The sequence below is a fragment of the Ambystoma mexicanum genome, chromosome 3q (genome assembly GCF_040938575.1).
Source record: "Ambystoma mexicanum isolate Mex_15411 chromosome 3q, UKY_AmexF1_1, whole genome shotgun sequence".
In the NCBI taxonomy this organism is placed as follows: domain Eukaryota; kingdom Metazoa; phylum Chordata; class Amphibia; order Caudata; family Ambystomatidae; genus Ambystoma; species Ambystoma mexicanum.
This window is the reverse complement of record NC_090926.1, coordinates 68,653,340-68,671,425: the sequence shown is the minus strand read 5'-3', so window position 1 is coordinate 68,671,425 and position 18,086 is coordinate 68,653,340. Positions and strand designations below refer to the sequence as shown.

General features: G+C 45.0%; 1 protein-coding gene across 1 annotated transcript in view; it reads left to right on the top strand.

Moving 5' to 3' along the window:
* Positions 1–18,086, top strand: part of LOC138582140 (zinc finger protein 282-like) — a 120,975-nt gene that overhangs the window by 55,147 nt on the left and 47,742 nt on the right. Inside the window, exons 3-5 of the mRNA XM_069653156.1 lie at positions 9,382–9,495; positions 14,065–14,172; positions 15,589–15,696. Of these exons, the coding sequence (XP_069509257.1) occupies positions 9,382–9,495; positions 14,065–14,172; positions 15,589–15,696 (330 nt within the window). The remainder of the gene's footprint in view (positions 1–9,381; positions 9,496–14,064; positions 14,173–15,588; positions 15,697–18,086) is intronic.

Below are 18,086 nucleotides of genomic sequence, written 5' to 3'. Positions count from 1 at the left end.
ACCTCTATTGGAATGGTGTCATGTTCTATGTTGACTAATGGTGTTGGGTTTACCCCCAACCCTTGCTGTTGGAGAGAAGCATTTAGATGTATGTAAGCATCAGGGTTTTTCAACTCTTGTCCCCTTTTAACTTTCACTTCCAGGGAGAATTGTCGGGTCCTTTCTGGGATGGTGACTTCCTCTTTAACCTGAATTTCAACTGCATAAGGTAGCAATTGAGCTGACCTCAATGCTTTTTCTGGATCATCAAAGCCCATGGGATTATCCGCTAATCGGGACCAAGCTTTGAAGTTTATTAGGTCCAAACTAATGGCAAAGCGATTGAGAATGTCACTGCCTAAGTAAAAGGCGGCAGGGACGTCTCGCACGACCCAACAATTATGGACTATGCTCTTGTTGCCAATGGAGATTTTGAGCATACACCTGCTTGGCAGGAGATGTTTGGAATTAGGTGCTTCCAGGTCCATTTCCCATTTGTCTATCAGTTTGAATGTGGGAATGGCTGGATCATTTGGGAGTTGGCGAAACACGGCTTCGCTGAGGAAGCTCTTACCGTTGTTCACACACACTCGAGCGAGAACAGAGTCCTTCCCATCATTTAACTGAACAGGGATGAACAACTGCTCTCCAATTTGCTGAATATCAGCCAGGCTCTGAGCTGATTTCACATCTTTCTGGACTATAGGAGTTGGAGTTTCAGATTGTGGATTGGTATAGAATTTCAGAGTGTTTCCTTCCAGCGTGGAATACCACCTTAAACTGGAAGGAAGGTTGATTTTCAGAAATAGAGAGGACCCCCCATCACTAGTCTGTTGTCCTACTGCTATTACTGTCACGTCTGGAATCTGGTTGTTCTGGAAGTGAAATTCTACTTGGTCAGATTTTTGTTCAACCATGTGGCATGTGCCGTTTAAACTAACATGGTTGACACTCTGTTTTAATTTTATTGGTCGGCTAGTCTGGGTCCAGAGGACCTTGTTTACACAATCTATTAGGGGTGACAACCTTCTCAGGAGGTCATTCCCTAGTAAACAAGGGGTGCCCTCCGGGGTCACAACTATGACCGGGTGTTTCAACTTATGTCGCCCAATTTTAATGTCCAAGTCTGCAGTCCCCTCAACGGGAATTTCCTTCCCGTCAAAGTTCTGTAGTTGTCCCGGAAGAGAGGTGAGAGGAATTTGGTAATTCTCTCCCCTTCCTGCATTCAGTTCGTCAAAGGCCCTTCTGGACAGAAGGGTAGCTTGAGATCCAGTGTCCACCAGTGCCGAGATTGTACCCTGCCCCTGTACTTGTACCGGGGCATAATATCTTCCCTCCTTCTCCTCAAGGGGGCACAGATAATGTACATTTTTGGACAACTGGTGGGCTAACTTTCTGGTTTTGGACATTGCAAGAGAAGAAATTTGGGCAGAATTCTGTGGAGAGCCTTGGGAATCTGAAAGAAAAAGTTGGCAACTGGAGATCAGAGCCATTGTGGGTTCCCCTGGTTCCGGTTCTGGGCCGCCCCGCCCTTTTTGGAGGCAGTCACCAGGATGGGTTTGAACCAGGGGATTTTCTTGCTGTTGGTTCTGGGATGAGATGGTGGGCGGCGGTAGCTCAGTCTCCACATCTCCCCAGTCTGGATTTGCATTCCTAGGGACCCATTTTTCTTTGGGAGGAGTTCCCCCCTCTCTGAAGGAGAAGATCCTTTTCTCAGGATCCTCTGAGGATCCCTCTCCCTCAAATTGGAAGATCTGTACCTCCTCCTCAAACTGAGTCTGTTTGGGTCTTTTGTTTCTCCTACCCCCCCTCTGCTCCTTAGGGGTCAGACTTTCAGGGGCAAGAGATTTTGTTTCCGGTTCCTGGGTTTCCAGGGGCTGTTTACAAGTGAGGAAGGAAGCTTCCTCCAAGGCCTTACACCCCCCTTCCCCTTGTGCCTCCTCCCTGGGAACCGGTGAGTTATCGGGGTGCTGCCCCCGTCATTGTTCTGGAGCACCAGGTCCAGAGTTGGGTGCGTTCTGCACTGGCACGCCCATCTGAGGGTTCTGCTGAGCCCTCAGTATGTGACCCATATCCCGCGCCATGTTTTGAACCTGGCGCTCTAACTGGGAAACCCGCTCAGGCTGATACGGGGCCCTGTTTTCTCCCCTGGGCTGATCCCGGGAAGGGTAGCTGTCCCTTCTTTGGTAGTACCCCTGATTGGGAAGATTTGGGTACCCCTCCACCCTTGGCCTCCCCTCTCCCGGATTCAGTGGTCTGGGCTCAGGGAATTGGGGAAAGAAGGATGGATGATTTTGGGGTTGGAAGTCGAGTGGATATCTGGGGAAAAAGTTCTGCCCAGGGTTTGGTAAATTTCTGCCCTCCTGTGGGAAGTTTGGAGGGAAGTTCCCTGGGTTAGGTGCTTGGCTGGATCCCCCCCCTTGGGCTGGAGGAGTCCACACATAACCCAGGATGGGTCTGTTTCCCTTGTAACGGGGACTTACATAATCAGGAGAGCGAGGGACCCCATTTGTGGGGCTGCCTCCCTGGCTCCCTGTCTGTGACTGGCCCGAGGACCTTCTGGGCCTAGCATTATTAGGTGCAGGTAGGTTTTTAGGCCCCCCTATCTCCAAATCCAAAACAGGGGTGACCTTTACCTCTGCCACCTTGGCAGCAGCAGGGGTGCTGTTGGCTTTGGGGTTTTTCTGGGCATTACTTTTGCTATCTACCGGTTTCTGCACCTCATAGATCCGGGTAGCCTGTTCAATGACCCAGTCTAAAGATCTTTTCTCGTGAAAATCCCTCACGAGCTGGGTCATGATATATTTGGGCAAGGCATGGAAAAACGTATTAATAAACTCTCTACTATCTGTGCGCACCCTTCTGGTGGTTTGCGCAAAAGCACGTTTCAGTTCTTGCACAAATTCTTGTGGGGCCTGATCCTCCCCACATTGCAAATTGTAGGCTGCCTTGCGAGCCTCTTGAGGATTTCTGTGAACAGAAAAATGTTTCAAGATGGCCGCCTTATAGGTGGACCATCTTGAATGATTTTGGTCCTCCAGCCCCGCAAAGAAACTGGAGTATTCCGGGGAGAAGGTCCACTTTACATATCGAATACAGCTTTGGCTGTCCTTCAAATGGAAAGTCTCCATCATTTGTTCAAACAACTCTAAGTGCTCCCAAACAGAATACTTAGCGTTCTTATGGTAAGGCGTGATGACGCTCCTGATTGCCTTAATCTGCTTTAAGGGGTCCTTAAGCAAGGCCCTTTTTGCCTTATTGGCCTTTTTGGTTCGGGTAACCCTTGTCCATTCATCCTCGGACTCAGAGGCACTGCTCCCAGAGGTTCCCGTCTGTTCTTCCAGGTTTTCCCGGATTCTGCGAGCCTGGGAATGGCTGGCAGAATGTGGGGACCTGGTCTCCTGTGTCCTGCGCAGTTCAGAGGAGTCTTCAGATTCCTCCTTGCTGCCAGGATTTGCTGGGTACCCCCCCCACTGACCTAACTGGGCAGAGGTTTTCAGGATGCCCTTAATGGGCCTATTCTCCCGGGGTTCCCCACTGAATTGCACCATGCTTGGGTGCCCATACCCGGATGCCCGCCCCTCCATTCCTGGATGGTACTGGCCTATGAGCCCCATGCTTCTGGCTGGATAGTAATCTGCCATCCCTGTGGCCCTGTGCTCATGTGCGCCAGGGGACACGGGGGTGGCAGAGTCCAGGGACTGAGAGGTATGAGGGCCTCTGGTACTAGGGCTCCTGAGGTTATGCTCCGGAGTTTCCATTTCCCAGCGAACCTCATCTCTATCCGCCCCTGCTCCCTGTTGCAATGCAAGAGCCTGCATTTGTGCCTTCAGTTCCTCAGTTAAGGCCTTACTCGACTCTATCAGTCTCTCCTGCATCGCTACCTGCTGTTGGAGCCTATCATTGTGCTGGCAGAGAGCTTCATTCTCTCTCTGTGTTTCCTGATTGGTCCTGGAGCACTGGGCCAGTCTTTGCTGCAGGAGGGTTACCTCCTGAGCTGTGTCCCTATTGGCCTGCTCCTTTCTTGCTAGAGCATCCTCCACCCTCCTGGTGTGCTCTAACAAGTTCTGGTGTTCTTTTTGGAGGTCACCCAGTCCCTGGCGGGCCAGGTGATTTTCTTCCATTTTTCTTTTTAGATGGCAGACTTCCTGGCCTATGGCGTCTCTTTCCTGACTAAGAGCCTGCATTTGTGCCGCCAGGTCGTCCCTCTGCCTTTGGAAGGTACCAGCTTTCTGGCGCTCCTGGTCAAACTCTGTCTGGGTATCCAGGTCTTTCAAAATCAGTTTATTGCTCTCTGCCTTCTCTCTATCTAGGTGGCTTTGCAGGGTGACTACCTGCTCAGCACATGCCCTATTGAAGTCTAGCTGTTGCTCCAGCTTTTTCTGGCTTTGCAGTAGGGAGTCCAAACCTTCTTGGTGTTCCTTCTGCAAGGCCAGAAATCTGGTATCCTGTTCTGACTTTTCCTTTTGCAGCACATCCATATCCTCCTTCATTTTAGTGATGTACAGTCTGCTGTCATTTTCTGACTCCTGGCTCCTCTGCAGCCTCTGCTCAGAAGAGACCAGGTCAGATTGGACCTTCTCTAACACCATCTGTTGCCTATTTGCCAGATTTTGGCTTTCAGCACATCTATCCTGCATGTCTCCCATATATAGGTACAGGTATCCTGGCAATCTTATTGTGTTCCTCTTTGGCTTTAGGAGCCATATATAGTTCACTCAGGGCCACATGTAATGGACCCTGATCTCTCCATAAGTCTGACCCTGTTTCAGTGACCTGTCGTGTGATGGCCTGCAACCAGGCATCCTGGCCCTGCTCAGCCCATTCACCTCTCACAAATAGTTTATGTAAGAAGTGCTCTCTGGCTATTTTCATATCTACCAAGGTCGTCATTCTAGAGATTGGTCTCTGTCCTGACTTACAGGAGTTAGTATTTTATTTTTGCAGAACAGAACTTTTCTTGGAGTGTCCCTTTTGAGGAATGCTTTACAGCGTAACACAGCGTGGTGATCAGACCGGATATGTGTATCTGGTCAGCTGGCACACTGTATTAATCTGCACAAGTGGTATTCTAACCCAGAATCCCGGATACGAGCCCCCACTTTGTAAGAGGATTCAATTCAACACTACAGCTAAGTCAGCGCCTAGTTTATAGTACTGAAAGAAAACCCTTATTGATATACCTTTATGTCCAGTTCATGCGTTCTGGATGACTACCCCTATATCACACCCCTCTCTTGGAATCCCCCTGACCCCACTGAGCCAAGAAGTAGTTCTGTTTTGCAAGTTAAAAGGTTTATTTGATAATTTAAACAATAGGTATATATATCCCACTTTATAATAAATTAATAATTGAATATCACCCTTAATCTGATATGATAAAGATTAACAATGGAGAATCTGGCACTAGCACACTTCTTTATAATCAATAAGGAGTTGACATGAAATGGATAAGGTAGCACACTGGTAAATAGGTACAGAAGTATAATGTGGTAGAGAATGCTTTATAAGGTTCAAGGAAATGCAAGGTTGAATGAATGAAATGCAGTATAGAAAACAACTTGATATGATTTCAGCAAAACAATGTAATCACTTTTCTCTGGCAATCCCCTTCCCCCCTTGATGCAAGGCAAGGAAATGGAAGGAAGCACACAGTTCTCAGAAATGCAATCAACTGTAATTCAGTTCAATCCAGCAAGCTTAGACTACATAAGTTTGAAAACACAGGCCCAAATTGCTTTGATATGTGCTGGCAATGAATTGAAAAATATGCTAAAATACTTTTAATTCCCTTTCAGAGGTTCAGGGTGAGTGGTATCTAGTTAATATTAGTCCAGGCTCACACTAGCAATGATTCAGGAATGATTAGCAGGTTAAACGAATTTCTGGCAAATGGAAGGCAAGCAGCAGCAATTTTTACACGTGAAGAAATTTGCAAATCGCGGCAAAATTCGCGCGTGCGTTTTCCGCGATTCCGGTAAAACTATAAGGGGTAGGAATGTGGTTCTTGGTGCGATTCAAAGCTAAGATTCTAAGCTTTCAAATGAAAGTTACTGCAAGTCTCTAGCCCAAACGGTTACAGAGTTATGACCGATTTTGTGAAGGTCGTTTTTGGCTTTGCAAATTTTAAAAGCTCAAAATGACAAGTGGCAGATTTTGCAGCTAAAATGACAGGTGACAGATTTGGAGCTATCAGGCAGTTCTACTTAGGTTAAATAGATTGAATTAGATGAATTTAAACTAAAAGCTTGGTTCTACACAGTCCTGCTGGGTACTCACACTATATTCTTGAATTAAATGGGCCTCGTCACGGATCTGGTCAGAGTTTTGGACTGGGCTCGGGTCTCTCTCTGGGCACAGCACTGCTTTCTCTCTGGGTACAGCACTGCTTTCTCTCTCTGGTCTGGTCTCTAGTTTGGCTTTCTGGAGGTTGATGAATTTGAAGTCTGGATCTCTGGATGTTGTATGGTCCGGCAGAGCGCGTTGCAGCAAATGGAATTGAAGGTCTCTACCTAAGTTTCAGTGGTCCATTTATATGTTCTGCAAGTGGGTGTGTGTGTTTGGTCATAACTAAACTCGCCCCTCTCACTTGTCATTGGTCAAATTTCCATTCCCCACTTGATTGGGGAATGAACTGTGAGTCAGAGGGATGTCATTTTATGGCTTGCAGATAGGACACTCCTCTGTCAGATTGCACACATTCTATATTTGATAATAAAAGACATATTTCACAGTTACACAGTTGCTTGAAATTACATATACATGGTGTGGCTGAATTTAGCCATGTCTCTGTCCAAATCTGCTGTTTCTAAGAGCTTGCATTCAGAAATGGCACATAATTGACTTTTTAACTGATTTTTCAATTTCTGACATTGACCCAACTTTACATACATGTGCGCAGGGAGTATGGACATTAACTGATGAAGTTTCAGATTTTTAACATGCATACATTTAGAGTAATATCCACTTTTCCGCTAAAACCCCCCTGAACATACCACCGGTTCTAAAAACCTCTTAAACTGTGGGCAGAAAAATCACAAGAATTATGGTATCATTTATAAAATTTTCACATGTCCGCTCTATGAATGATCCATCTTTTTAAAGTTATGTTCTGGCTCCAAAGGGGTGTGGTTTCCTCTCAGCACAAGGTAGAAATACTGGTTTATCCAGTTCTGCCAAGCCAGCTTGCTCTCACAGGCAGTGCCCCTCCCAGCTTCTGCCAAGAGGAAGCTACATTTTACGACTGCTGTAATAAAACCTTTGCCTGAGTCAGAACAGGCTTTGTTCAGAGCTCCTGTAGAGCACAGGTAATTCAATTATCAGATAGATGGCATATCCTTAGTGTTGCCAGCAAAAGGCAGATAGCCTGGGAACACAGCTGTGACTCAAGTTTCACTCCTGATGGGGGTAGTTGCCAGGCAGAATCAAGTTCCTTAAGCCAGACTTTCAGCTAACTGTCATGTTTTTTTTGTTGCTTTTTAACTTAACTTGCAATTTTACACATGCAGCTAGAATGCTGATTCTAAGTGCAAAACTATGACATTTCAACAGTTACAAAGGCATGTGACACCAAACATAGGTCACTCATTTAATCTAAACATTTTCGATTTTAGTATCTTTAAATCCAGTGCAACGTAAACTGCTGCAATCCACAGCTCAGCCAGTCTTGTTATAAACCTTCAAGTCACTTCAGAATATCACTTTACATTGTATCCACCTCTCAGTAAGTCTTTCTTTAGCCTGCTTTGGGTTCATTCAGTTTTACACAAAAAAGTAAAATCTGGTGTGGTTTTAAAATGCCGGCTTTTGGATAGTGGTGAGTACTGGTACTGCACCCATTTTTGGGATTTAACAAATGAATTCCCCACAATTCTAGGTTGCATTTGGCAATCAGCATTGCCATTCCCAATGGTTTCAGACTACTGTGCGGGTAGTCCAATGGTGGTTTTAAAGCGCTTTGAAGCTAACCGGCGCTACTGTTTTTCCTTTGGCAACCCATTTCCCTCATGGCAACCCGGCCTTTCATTCTCGCACTGGTGGGTGGCAAGTGAGGCAACCATTTCGGTGTGCGCACAAACTGCGCAGCTTTCCTGGATTTCGGCGCACATGTGGGTTTTCCGCCATCTTGAATTTTCTAAGCCCACAGCACCAAATGTTGTGGCATGATAGCTTAAACGTGGGTCAGGACACCCAACAGTCTGCCGTGTCGGAATGTTTTTGAGCCATTTGGCTTTAATGTAATGCTAACACAATGGAGAAGACTTTGGCCACTTGTTCCCACTATCACTAGCCATCACTCAGCTTGGCGTCTTCTGATGGATAGGCAACTCATGTGGGTACACACATTAAGTTTTCAGAGCTGGACTATGGCAATGCCCTGTACTTGAGTATGAACATCAACCTGTATAAAAGGCTACCACAACCTTAAATGCTACGCCCTATTGTATCGGCGGAGAGATGGAAGAGATAATAATCAGTGTGTTCTGGTAGCCTTACCTTGCTTTTATATCCATGAGTGTGCAACATTTAGGGCATTCTTTACTGCTCTCAAGACTCCCCTTTTTATCTTCAAGCCTTTGGACAGAAAGGGCCATAGTAGATCATTTGTTGGCCAAAGTGAACTGCTGCTTATCTGGGTAAAGATTGAATGGTCTGCTCAGCAGGAGAGTAGACAGAGCTCCCGCCCACTCTCTGAGGGAGGAACCCATGAATTTCCAATGTCAGCAATTACATTTTTTGGAAGCCGAAATGCTTCCGTGCATACAATTCTGGGAGTAAAGGATTTCAGTTTGTTTAAATCTGGAATATAACAACAAAGAGTATCAGCAAATTAAAGGATACTTCTTGGCTTCACAACTAGAGGTTCTACTTTAAACGCACTGCCATCTATGGAACTCTTGGTTTTCCTGCTCATGGTTTTGGACGCTTATTGGCTTTTTCTGGACTTGAACTTGTGCAAAAAGGCATCACTGAAGCACTGGGTATTGTCGCAGAGATGTCAACGCCCAACAGTGAAACATTAGACTGTATATAGATCTCTTGGGGACTGCAAGGGCCATTGTGAGAAGTGATGTTGTGTAGTGCATCTGTATACAGAACTCAGGTCTCATTCCACCTTCATCTTCTGCGCTATTTGACAAACACTGTGACTAGGTCCTTAGCGCATGGCCAGTGCGTTTCATCTGGAAAATACAGCTTATTTGTGAGCTAGGATTTGCCTAAGTATGTTTGACAGAAGGCCATGATTTCGTATTCGTGATTTTGTGGCTTGGTGGTATTCAGAGGCGGGGGTATATCAATGTATTTTCAGCTTGAAAACTACTAACTACTAATCACAACATGTGTCCTCTGACCGACACTATGCGATTTCACCGGCTAATAAGTATATATGTCTCCCAACAGGCTATCAAATTGTCAAACCTGACACCTTACTCCGCATTTATAAAAGTGAGAAGGTATATATTGATGTTCCACTGAGTCCGGAGAAGAAAACAAACCTCAGTGAGCCTACCTTGTGTAAGTATTCCTCTTTAAGATGACTCGATGGAAATTGTTGACCCTAAACAAAAAGGGATCTGGTAATTTGTCTCACATAAAATGTAATATGTTCTCCGGCGCATTTCTAAACCATGTTAAAATCCGACTATTATTTTCTATGCTTCAGCCTACCGAGCTTCATGTTTATGGCTAGTACATTTCTACATGATTTTTATCGAAACAAGTCTCTTTTTGTATTTTGTGGTATGAATTTGGATTTCTACATCATTACACATTCTCCAAAATAACCGTTAAATTCCTTGGCAGCATAATCCTAGGTTTTGAAAGTCATGTCTAGCAGATCAAGGTCCCTGTTTTAGGGGACATGCACAAAGGGGGAGAATTGTCATCCTTTCATCAAAGAATGCAAGTCCCCCTAGAGTGCACATTCTACAGTATTTCACCTCATGTCATTTATAAAAGGCATATTTCAGTTATTTATGTGCAACTGTTGAATTTCATAGGGACTTCTGATAAGGCTGCGATTGCTTATTGGAATTCCGATTTGAATAATGAGAAAGAGGAAGCGTTCTGGCAAAGTAGTCTCAGGTGGACACACAATTGCTTAATGGCGGACCATTTAAAGAAAGGGCATTATTTTACTTTGTTTCAGTTATATGTCATGCAATAGACAATTTGTCTGGCCAGTGCCCTGGATTCCCCCTATTCCCACCCCTGCCTGAAAGCCTCAAGTCCAGCCTCCCCAATACCCCAACTCCACATGACCTTGTGTCTCCACTCTGGCACATTACTCCATGTCCCTGCAACCTGCCTCAAGGTCATGGACATTGTAAAGGAACTAGCTTTCTTTACTATTTCTTGGCTGCCATCCTATTTTTGCAGTTTCTTTAATGGGAAATCAGCTCACGCGAGTGGTGCAAAGTGGTTTCCAATCCACTGTTCGGGAACGGTTCTGGTTGTTCTGAGCCTAGGCTCAGGCTGGCGAGCCTCGGCTCTGATTACTGGTCATATTCGCTCCTGAAAGTGGGGCTTTATGCTATACTGTGTTACTCTCAACCTCATTTTCTTAAACTCTTTTATACATGTCCTAAATTAGCAAGACATACCCGCCGAAGCACAAAGTCTCCAGTGTCTTTAATGCCCAGTATAGCCCGCTACAGTTTTTTAAGTGTGGGAATGTCGGTTTCCCTTCAAAAGAAGCACACTTGGAGGGCAAACACGTTTGGAACCTGCCACCACACCCTTTTTTATTTCTATTGCATCAGAACTGATGGATCAGCAGTAGTGAAGCTGTAAAAGGAATCTACTGTTTGAATTCCCCCCATCTACCACTACAGCAGAGAGAGGAGGTCTGACAAGCCTGTTAAGTGGAACCGACCTCTGATGGAACACTAGCAGTTACTGCCTTGTTCAGAGCACCCTGGATGTTTGTGCTGCACCTGGTGGTAGTAATACTTTATTTAATTAAATGCAGTCATATAAGCACGCTTTTTATTACTTAATTTCATGCCCCCTAAACATGGGTTTTCCTTTGATATTCATAACTTTACCATGTCTGAGTTTCTCTTTAGCGGTCCATATACACTAAGAACTTTGATACTTTTGCAGGAAAGCCCCAAGACATTCACACGAGAAGAAATAGAACCCACTAGGGAAAAAGGCCAGATACACCCCTTGCAAGGATAGCACGTATTTTTCCATACAAAAGGAAAAAGCGCCACCATAGAACTCTGCTGCCACGGAACGTTCTGCTAAAATCTGCATGAGCAGCACATTTAGAAGGTACATAGCATCATCAGTGATGTCATCACATACAGTAGAAACCCGTGCTGCTGGTTGGTGAGACCCTACACATAGGTCACCAGCTTCATAGGGGATGCCAGGCCATTGGTCCCATCCACGTCCGTCCATGTTCCTCCACATGGGCGATGTTGCAGTCATTGGTTAGCAGATGGCCAAGTTATAATTATATTACTAACTAAGAAAATACATCTATCTCTATGTAGCAGTGCACTTGGTACAAACAAACAGGGGCTCTGGTGGAAAGCCAAGGTCATACTAACTCACACACACTTAACTCGCTCCCAGACAGGCCGGCATTTCTCTAAGGTCCCCCACCCTAGTTCTGAGCTATAATTTCATCCCTCCCTGCACCTTGCAGCACAAGTCACATGACCTAGAAATGAAGGCAGGAAGGCCCTGCTTTCTGATCTTTTGATTGTTCGGTGTTCCAGTCGGTTTATGGTCATTGGTCTGGAGACATCTGCTACATTGGAATTCAGGAGTCCTAAAGCCAGAGCATTTTGGTGCTGTAACTTCGGTTTGGGACTAGTGGGGGTTGGAGGCCTGTGCCATCCTTCTCTCATTGCACTGTTCACAGACATTCAGCCCTCCTCCCATAGCCTTGCAGGGCACATTCTTCCCAGGGCGCAGAGGTTGGCAACATTTTAGGACAGTGAAGAGTTCATGGGTCTGTGTAACACTGGCTTTTCTCATCAGTGTCTGGGATACAACCTTTTCCTTTGCTCATGTTCGCGGCCTAGGCCTGGGGTGCTGACTGCCGTGCTACATTTAAGCTTTGTGCCACTGTATGACTGCTGATATCTAAGATGGCTGCTATTCCCGCATGTGCACTACACGCACTGCACTTACAAAGTATGCAATAATATCATTGTGTAGAAGACTATAAGGGCATCCCCTATCCCCTGGTCTCTTACATTACTGGTGACAGCCTTTGTCTTATTCTAAAGCACCTGGGCGTGCAGGAAGATATTACCCCCTTCCCAACACTGTGCAGATCATAATCCACTGACATCTCCGTGTCAAGAATAACATTAAAGCACACAGTCAGAGTCACGTTAGTCGACTTGAAAGAGGCTCGCCCTTTTCAGTTATGGCATCTTTAGCTTCATGGCTTAAGATGCAAGTCCAAAGTCATGATAATGGGTGTGCCCCGAGTGACAGGAAATGGTACATTCCCTGGTTGATGTGGACTGAGTTAACCATAGCTGTATTCTGGAAAACATTGGAGTAGTCTATTCACATAGTCCCGAAATATAACACTGGTAGCAATACATCGCTTGAGCAGGTGAAATTACACTTGTGCAGACATGGAGCAGGTCAGAAAGATCATGGAGCAGGTCAGAAGGAAACATCAAGTTTGGGGACCATATAGTTCAAAGACACTGTGCGGCACAGACTCAACGAAAGCCAATACTGCCTACTTGCTTTTCAGCCTCCCATACTTCCCGACAGCACATCCCTCCACTCCACCACAATGCTGAAACACCCCAACACTCTAGACCACCCTCTTAAAGCACAAAGGATGTATGCAAGAATGAACCTGAATGGGTCACTGCACAACATATAATATCAAACATATTCAATCCACTGTACACCCAGGGCGCGTCTCACTGGACTCTGCACATCCGAAAACATACCTGCGCACAGAGACTGGTGTCTCCTGATCGGCACACAACAACTTCATAGCCGTAACAACCTTGCTACCCTCTTTACTCATACTATCTTACCAAACCAATTTCAACCCAACTCTTCTCCTACATGTCCAAATCAGCACGGGCCATGAGAATGGCGGCTGTCTTGCTATCTAAGAGCCAATCACCTAATGTGTGAGCTATTTAAATGCTGCCAGTGAAGTACAAGGATGACACTCAGATGAAAGTCAGTCTATCTGTTAGACTGGGGGGATGCAACTGCTTTACCTACAGAATCCCATGTCATCTTGAGCCCGAAATTGTTGAACTCCTAAACCTCGTTTTATCAACCATGAAGGATAGTGCGCAGGGTGTCCAATCTGTGTGCATGATGCAGCAGGTCTTGAATGGCACAATTCCATCAATGTGGGAGTGATTTGCTTGTCTTACTTTAACCCTCTGAGTCTAACAATATTGTGCCGAAAGCTGTTTAGTGGGTGGTCATGGTTGTGTTGTGGATTCCAATAAGTTGGATTTGGACTCTTGTTAATGTGAGAGTGGAGCTGGGCTCCGACAGTGGTTCTGAAGTCGTAAAACATGAAAACCACAAATTAGTCAATGGGAAACAATGGGCCCATTGTAAGTCAAAGAGGATTTTATTCTAGAGTTTGCTAAAAATAGCAGGAATTCAAATTGACTTGAGTTAGTAAAACACTGGGGATAATCTGGAATTGGTGAGGGGAGGCGCGACTGCAGAAGGAGCGTTTCCTGATAAATGGAACACTCCAAAACCATTTGCAGTGTTTCATGAGTAAGTGTCTTGATCATTCAAGGGATATACTAGTCTGACAAAATAAGGAACTCCTGTTCAAGGGGGGAAGGAAGGGTGGCGTCTTTTTTGGGCTTCTAATGTGTAGTTAGCCTTAGACTGGGCTTTGGAGGTAATAGACCCAACTATCTAAGTGTTTTGTGGTTCTGAGAGGGCAAGAAGGATGTGGCCTAGGAATTGTTTACTTATGGGTCTCAATAGCAACAATCAGATGAAACCCACTAGACTGTGATCAGGGTGTGTGGGCTAGAGAAGCACTGATAAAACACACAAAGATGAGAAAAGAGGACTAAAACAAGTGCAACCGTTTCTTTGCATTTGCAGTGTCTCAGCCACCCGTGAATCCGGATTTGTTATTGAGAATCAAGCAAGAGGAAAAACACAATTACCCGCTTTGGCCAGAGGAAAGGTTTCCTAACAATGCCGCTGCACGTGAGTTGGATACTGTTAAGGTTAAGAAATGTGGGTTAAAAGGAAGCTACATAACCTTTTTCGCACTTGCCCACTTTGTATGCTTTTAATGTTTTTATTGAGTGATTTGTTGAATTCAGACATTTGGGCAGTGAAGGTATTGGGCCTATTTTGACAGTATGAGCATTAATGCCCAACATAACTAAACCTCATTCACTTGTATAATGGCGCAAGTGGTTTCAGTACAGAAGCGCTCACACTGTTTTTTGTCTAGCCGCCTTTGCTTTGGTTTGATGTATTTCCAGAAGTTAGCAAGGCCTTGGGATGTGCGTTGGCGCCCATTAGGACGGATGGTTGTGACGCTTTGCATCAGTCAGGGCCAGTTCTCTTAAAATGAAGGACTGTAATATGAAGTTCCTTTTTCTGAGCAGATAACCTATCCAAAATAAACTGCTCTTTGCTCTACACCCAACTTTGTCCGACCTGAGTTTTCCCTCTTGCATGTGCTTAAGAACTATAGAACTAGAAGGTTACATCAGTCTTTACTCCCCAAACTATAGTAACTACAGCTTCTCTGCCGGAGTGTTGTCTTTTTTCCCCCCACCAATGGATCAAGTTTCTGTGGTGGGTGCTATGGTTAATGCTTTTAATTTAGTTCACCGGTATATTAGAGTAAAGGACTGCAATGGGTGATAAGCAGCTTAGTCTATTTGTTGTCTCCTTATCCAGTCACATAGGCCTTTCATATATTCACTATTGTATGTAAGTGTGTATTTGCACAACTTTTTCTAGGGCATATCATCCGTAGATATATGCCAGGCTGCGTCTTGATCTCAGTCAAAGCTGGAAGTTTCACAACCCTGGTGTTTCTATCATGGAGGTAGGCACGTTTCCCACACGTGGAATAATGATCCCACTTCACTCATCTCCTCTTGAAGTTATGAATGCTTTAAGAAAGCAAATTGTTCTGAGCAGCTAATCATGCAGACGTTTGATCCTTGAAGATGAAATACTCATGATGCAATTGATTTTGCACTGTTTTGTTTAAGTATATTTCAATCAATCAATCAGTCCATCATTGTTGGGTTTCATGCACATGCTGTTCTTACTGAGCAGCCATTGTGAGTTTCTTTTACCCGGTATGATGTGGCATAGTGATAAAGTTGCCTTAGGTAGGCTGTCGTGCTTCAGTTCAGAGTCACCAGAGAGACACAAGGGTCCCAATGGTGTGTGTTCCATGTAGTTCCTCATATTAGACAGGCAACTTATCGTTCCACTACTTTTTGGAGTAATAGAGTGATCTTGGGGGTGAAAAGGGATATTTTTAGACAACTGAGAGACTTGCACACATATCAGGTGTATGTCATACATTCTTTTTTTACGGCTTGTAAACAGAATCCTGCGACATGACATGTAGAAGTTTGTTTCTCCTCACAGCTTCTCCGCCCCCTGCCAATCCTGATTTGTTATTAAGGATCAAGCACGAGGAAGGGCAGTATTATCTCCATTGCCCAGAAGACAAGGTTCATAATAACCAACTCGCAGGTAAGTACCTACTCTATTGGCCTTGTAAATGTGTATTTAGAGAATTATTTATTTAATGTATAATTTAGTGGAGGGCAGACCAGGCTATTTCAGTCTTCCATGCTCTACCCATTTTGAGTCTCATCAGACATATTCAGACAACATGAGGTTAAACAGTTGACATTGCCTAATACAATATCATTGATTAATGATGTTAGGAGTGGGTTCTGTATATCCAGCATAATTGCCTTAGCGGTTAACTTTTCTTTGGACCTTCCTGAAAAGACATGATGTGTGTTCTTTACTCAATTGAGGAAGGTCTGTGGCTCTGTTAGTGAGGTATGGGCTTTGGTTTGTGTGCCACATAAGGAGTAAGATGGTCTGGGGCCAATCTCCTGAAAAAATGGCGGTTGCACTTCACTCGCCTGCATCCTGTTTTTTGGACCTGCGGTTTTCATGCCAGTTTGCTCACTTTGTCAGAGCTCTCTCAGCAATATCAAACACACTTGATCTTGGGAAACATTTCCCTATTATTTCTGCATTATTTTGCAACCTATATGAACAGAGGCTTGTCTGATGTGCCATCAGGAACAATTGACATTCTGTCGGATGATTGGAGAGACAATGGGCTTCATTATAAGTATGCCGGTCTGGTAAAAACGGTGCCAGTAAGATATCGGCACTGTTGTTACCGGACGGGCATGCTCCGAGTTCTGCAAGCGGGTGCCTTCCAGCCCGCCAGGTCTGACCTGGCGGCGGAACGGCACCCGCTCGCAGACCTTGAAGGGTGCACCAGCACTGTTGCACACAGTGCCGGTGCATCCCTCCTCCCCATTCCCATTGAGTCCAATGGGACTCGAATGGGAATGGGGAGTAATTTTATCCGGCACACGCCAATTGGGGAATTATCGGGACCGCCGGGGTTGTAATGCCACAGTAAGTCCCCATTGCTGAGCGCCGGAAAAAAATGACTCCGGCGGCAGCCATGCCGTTTTTACCGGCACAGCTACTGCCGGGGTCATAATAAGGCCCTATGTGTGCAGGGTTGGTTGGTAACGTTGGTTCCCTTTTTAGATGTCCATGTTTTTTCCCAGTGGCATGGCAGATCTGCGCTTCAAAAAAGTGTACCTTTTTATTGCTGCGCGTAGGACCAGGTGTGGTGTTTGGTTCCATTGTCTTTTCCTTTCTCTGCAATATACAACAGTCGCTTGTGCGTTTGCACCTCATGTCTTGAGGAATTGAGGAAAATTGCCACTCCATGTCATTGCATATAAGGGGTTATTTCTTCATCTTACCACTCACTTTTAGGTCTACGTCTCTAAACGCTATGTTTTGCTGTCATTGTACACAGTAGATTCCCATTGGGTGCTCTCTCCACTGTGATCCTAGTTTCTCTTTCAACCAAAAATGTAATTAATTGCTGTGGTGGGTCAGAAGAACACACTCTGATTTTCCATCTCACTGCTGTTGTTTATTAAAAGAAAGGTGAAAACTCCTCTCTTTCCCTATGCTAAGGGTGTTCCCTACCTAACAAAATGAAGGTGCTCGTCAGTCATCATTGAGAGTCCAAGTCAAAATCAGTCCACTGTCCAAACTAACCTATCCTCACCCTACCACTATTAGAACAAGAAAAGAATAGGAGAATGACTCCCTTCTCCTGTGGAGTGGTTTTTCACCAAGTTCAGTTCAATAAAGTATCCTTAAGTAGTTCTTGGTAACTACTTTTATTAAATCACACAGTTCTCATACTCTGTTCTTCAAGGTTTCAACTGTCACTTTCACTCTATTTCTCTTTCTTTCTTGTTCTCTTCTTGTCTTATTCTAGTTGTGTTTATCCCTTTCCTTCAATGTGACACGTTTATTCCTTTCTCTTCCTTCAGATTTAAGATTTCCCCTTTATTCAATGTCTACTCTTTATCTTGACTGGGGCGTGTTTGAGTGTTTCAGTATTGATTCTCTTGTCCTTCATTCACTCTTAATATTATATCTCGACTCGTATGAGCGTTCCAGTAATGATTCTCAATCTCTTCATTTACTCTTGATACTTTGGGCCTCATTATACGGATGGCGGTAAGGGTTTACCGGTAAATCCTTACCGCCTTACTACGAGGTCCCTTTGCAGGTTGGGGAATTTAACGCCTGCTTTTTGCAGGCGTTAAAAACCAACCCGCAAAGGGACCAGGGAGCTAATTACGGTACCGCAATTTGCGGTACCGTAATTAGCGCCTTCCCCATTCCCATAGAGCCCTATGGGGCAAAAATGGGAATGGGGATGGGCAATGGTGGAAGGGGGAATTACCGCCCCGCCAACCTTGGAATAGGGCGGTAATTCCCCTTTGGACCAAGGCAGTGCCGGTATTTTACCGGCATGAACCATGGCGCTAATAGTTCACCGCCATCCGTGTAATGAG